We start from the raw sequence: 3,606 nt of genomic DNA on the forward strand, positions 1-3,606 counted from the left end.
TGAGGCTATCCGGCAAATGGCGCTGTGCAGGGCGTGGGCGGGGCAGGTCGCACGGGATCAAACAGGGAGGGCAGAGGGAGCAGTTATGGCTGCTCTCAGTCCCAGCAACTGCTGCATACCTCGGAGAGAAAGCTGCCCTCGCGTTCCGAACGATGCCAGACAGTCCCGCTTCTCCTATTTGAGTTTGGGTTCCTAGAGACTTGCCCAGAACTGGAGCTCAGAGCCTGAGCCTCCTTCCCGATTGAAAACGACAACTGGACCCTCAGCCACCAGCCCGCTCCACGTGCACCTCCGTACCTTTGTATTTTCCGCACTGCGCCTCCTCTGAGCCTCAGTATGCTGTTCTTTTTCCTTCTAGTTGAAGAATTTTCCCTCAGCCAGCTTTCCTGTGGTTCTGGGTGATGTCTGTTCCGTCTTTTAATTGTATTTTTGAAGTGGTTGTTCGAGGCAGCAATTTCTGGTGTTTACCTATGCCGCCATCTTGGTTCTCTCTCTTTCATTGATTTTTTAGAAAGAGTGGGAGGGAGGAGGAGAAAAACAGAGAGAAACATCAATGTGAGAGAGACACATCAATTGGTTGCCTCCTGCACTCACCCTGATGGGGACTGGGGATGGAGTCTGCAACCAAGGTACATGCCCTTGACTGGAATTGAATCTGTGACCTTCAGTCCGCAGGCTGATGCTCTAACCACTGAGAAAAACTGGCTAGGGCTTATCTTTCATACTTTTGATCTTTTTTTCTTCATGAAGGCCCTTTAATATTTCATGTAATATTGGTTTGGTGGTGATGAACTCTGTTAGCGTTTCTTGTCTGGGAAGCTCTTTATCCTTTGATTCTAAGTGATAGCTTTGCTGGGTAGAGTAATCTTAGTTTTAGGTTCTTGTTTTTCATCACTTTGAATATTTTGTGCCAATTCCTTCAGGCCTGCAAAGTTTCTGTTGAGAAATCAGCTGACAAACTTATGGAAGCCCCCTTGTAAGTAACTCTCTGTTTTTTTTTCTTGCTGCTCTTAAGATTTTCTCTTTGTCTTTAACCTTTGGGATTTTAATTATGATGGGCTTTGGTGTCGGCCTATTTGGGTTTATCTTATTTGGGACACTCTGTGCTTCCTAGTCTTGTATGTCTATTTCCTTCTCCAGTTAGGGAATTTTTTCTGTCATTGCTTCTTCTCTTTTCCTTCTGGGACCTCTCTGCTGTGGATGTTGATACATTTGATGTTGTCCCATAGGTCCCTTAAACTATCCTAATTTTTTAAATTCTTTTTTTCTTTTTGCTATTCTGATTGGGTGTTTTCTGCTACTTTATCCTCCAAATTGCTGATTTGATTCTCTGCTTCTTCTACTCTACTGTTGCTTCCCTTTAATATATTCTTCATTTCAGTTAGTGTATTCTTCATTTCTAACTGCTTTTTGTTTTCTATCTTCATTTTTATGTCTCTTATTTCTTTGTTGAAGTCATTACTGAGATCATTGACCATCCTTATAACCAGTGTTTTGAATTCTGCATCCGGTAGATTGCTTGTCTCCATTGTGTTTAGTTCTTTTTCTAGAGTTTTGGTCTGTTATTTCATTTGGGATTGTTTCTTTGTATCCTTATTTTGGACGGCTCCCTGTGTTGGTTTCTATTTATTAGGTAGAGCTGCTATGCCTTCTGGTCTTGGTAGAGTGGTCCATGTAGTAGGTGTCCTCTGGGGCCCAGTGGCACATTCTTTGTGGTCACCTGAGCCAGGTGCTCCAGGTGTGTCCATTGTGTGGATTGTGTGTGCTCTTCTCTGTAGTTGAGCCCTGATTGCTATTGGCATGTCGGTTGGAGGGATTGACACTTATGCTGACTGGCTAAGGACTGGCTATGAGTACAGTGGAAGAACTGTTATGCAGGGGTTTACCCTACAGAACAGGATTGCTTTATAGCTCAGCTTAATAGCTCTAAGAATGTGCCTCACTACCATATTTAAAAGTATGGGCACTTTTTTCTTTCTGTGCAAGCTAATCATGTTTATTTAAGAAAAGAAAAAAAACACTGTGATCCTTTCTCATCCAGAGAAAACCACTAATAACACTACAGTGCATACTTTTTTAGACTCCCCTTTCTAATTTATAAAGATAATACTAGAGGCCTGATGCACAAAATTCATGCAGGGAGTGGGGGTCTCTCAGCCCGACCTGCACCCTCTCACAATCTGGGACATCTCTCTCGCAATCTGGTACCACTGGCTCCTAACCGCTCACCTGCCTGATCACCTCTAACCACTCTGCCTGCCTGCCTCATCGCCCCTAACCAGTCTGCCTGCCTGCCCGATGTCCCTAACTGCTCGCCTGCCTGCCCGATAGTCCCTAATCACTCTGCCTGCCTGCCTGATCGCCCCTAACTGCCTCTACCTTGGCCCCAACCACTACGGCTGCATCCAGAAGGACGTTCAGAATGACATCCAGAAGGTCGTTTGGCTGTCTGGTCTAATTAGCATATTACACTTTTATTATTATAGATATACTCATGGGAAAATGAAACCAGAATAGATAGCTGTTAAGGACCTGCCAGTTGTTGAAAAGCTACCACTGTACTTTCTAATTCATTGACATGTTTTCTTCCTTCCTATTCCTAATCACATGCTAATAAGGATTTGTGTGCTAGTGTGTTCCTCTCTTCTATTAAAATGTCAGCTCTGTATAGGTGTGACTTTGGTCCCATTCTCTTACATTCCTAACTCTTACACTTGGCAAATAGTAGGTGCTTACTGTATTTGTGTTGATTGGATGAGGATTGCAGCCAGTAAACTTACTTTAGGTCTCAGGCCTCAGAGAACAGGTGGATGGGGCTTGGGATTAACCCTGAAGGAGAAGGGGACTAGAGAGGCCCAGTGTGTCTCCACCCACCTGACCACCCTGCCCCACCGACTCTGCCCCCAAGCCCCGCCTTGGAGATACAGGTCACCACTAATCATGTTTATTTAAGAAAAGAAAAAAGTAGGGTGGGTAGTGCTAAGGGGTGAGGGTGATGGTAACAGGCTTCTCTGCTCTCTAGATCTCCTGACTCAGGGCCCTGGAGACTTCTGGAAGGACGAGGAAGCGTTCAGCTCTCAGCAGGGATGAAGGAAAGGGGAGGGAAATGAGGCCCAGCTGGAAGGAGAGGTTTGCTAGGGCCAGAGGCAGCCCAAGTCTGGCCCCCAGAATGGACCTTGTCAGACCAAGGCCAACCTGCTATGATTTCTGTCAGAAGATGAGGGAGACTCTATGTCTGGGGGTCCTGCTGCTCGATCTGCTTTTGGGTGTGGGGAGAAAATGGGAAAGTGGAACGGGGCCTGGGGTCGATTAGGGAGGAGGTTTGGGAGGCTGCAGGGTGGTAGCATGGAGTGTTGCTACTCCTACTCACTACCCTGCTCCTCCAACCTCGCCTTCAGGTGCAGTAGAGGTCCAGGTCCCCGAAGACCCTGTGGTGGCCCTGCTGGGCACCGATGCTACACTGCGCTGCTCCTTCTCACCGGAGCCCGGCTTCAGCCTGGAGCAGCTCAATCTCATCTGGCAGCTGACAGACACCAAACAGCTGGTGCACAGCTTCACGCAGGGCCAGGACCAGGGCAGCGCCTATGCCAACCGCACCACCACCAC

General features: G+C 47.0%; 1 protein-coding gene across 1 annotated transcript in view; it reads left to right on the forward strand.

Annotated features, from left to right (window-relative positions):
- CD276 (CD276 molecule) overlaps positions 1–3,606 on the forward strand; it is a 25,182-nt gene that overhangs the window by 11,485 nt on the left and 10,091 nt on the right. Inside the window, exon 3 of the mRNA XM_006753236.2 lies at positions 3,399–3,606. This exon is cut by the window's right edge and continues 23 nt beyond it. Within this exon, the coding sequence (XP_006753299.1) occupies positions 3,399–3,606 (208 nt within the window). The remainder of the gene's footprint in view (positions 1–3,398) is intronic.

Source organism: Myotis davidii, unplaced genomic scaffold (genome assembly GCF_000327345.1).
Source record: "Myotis davidii unplaced genomic scaffold, ASM32734v1 scaffold131, whole genome shotgun sequence".
Lineage (NCBI taxonomy): Eukaryota > Metazoa > Chordata > Mammalia > Chiroptera > Vespertilionidae > Myotis > Myotis davidii.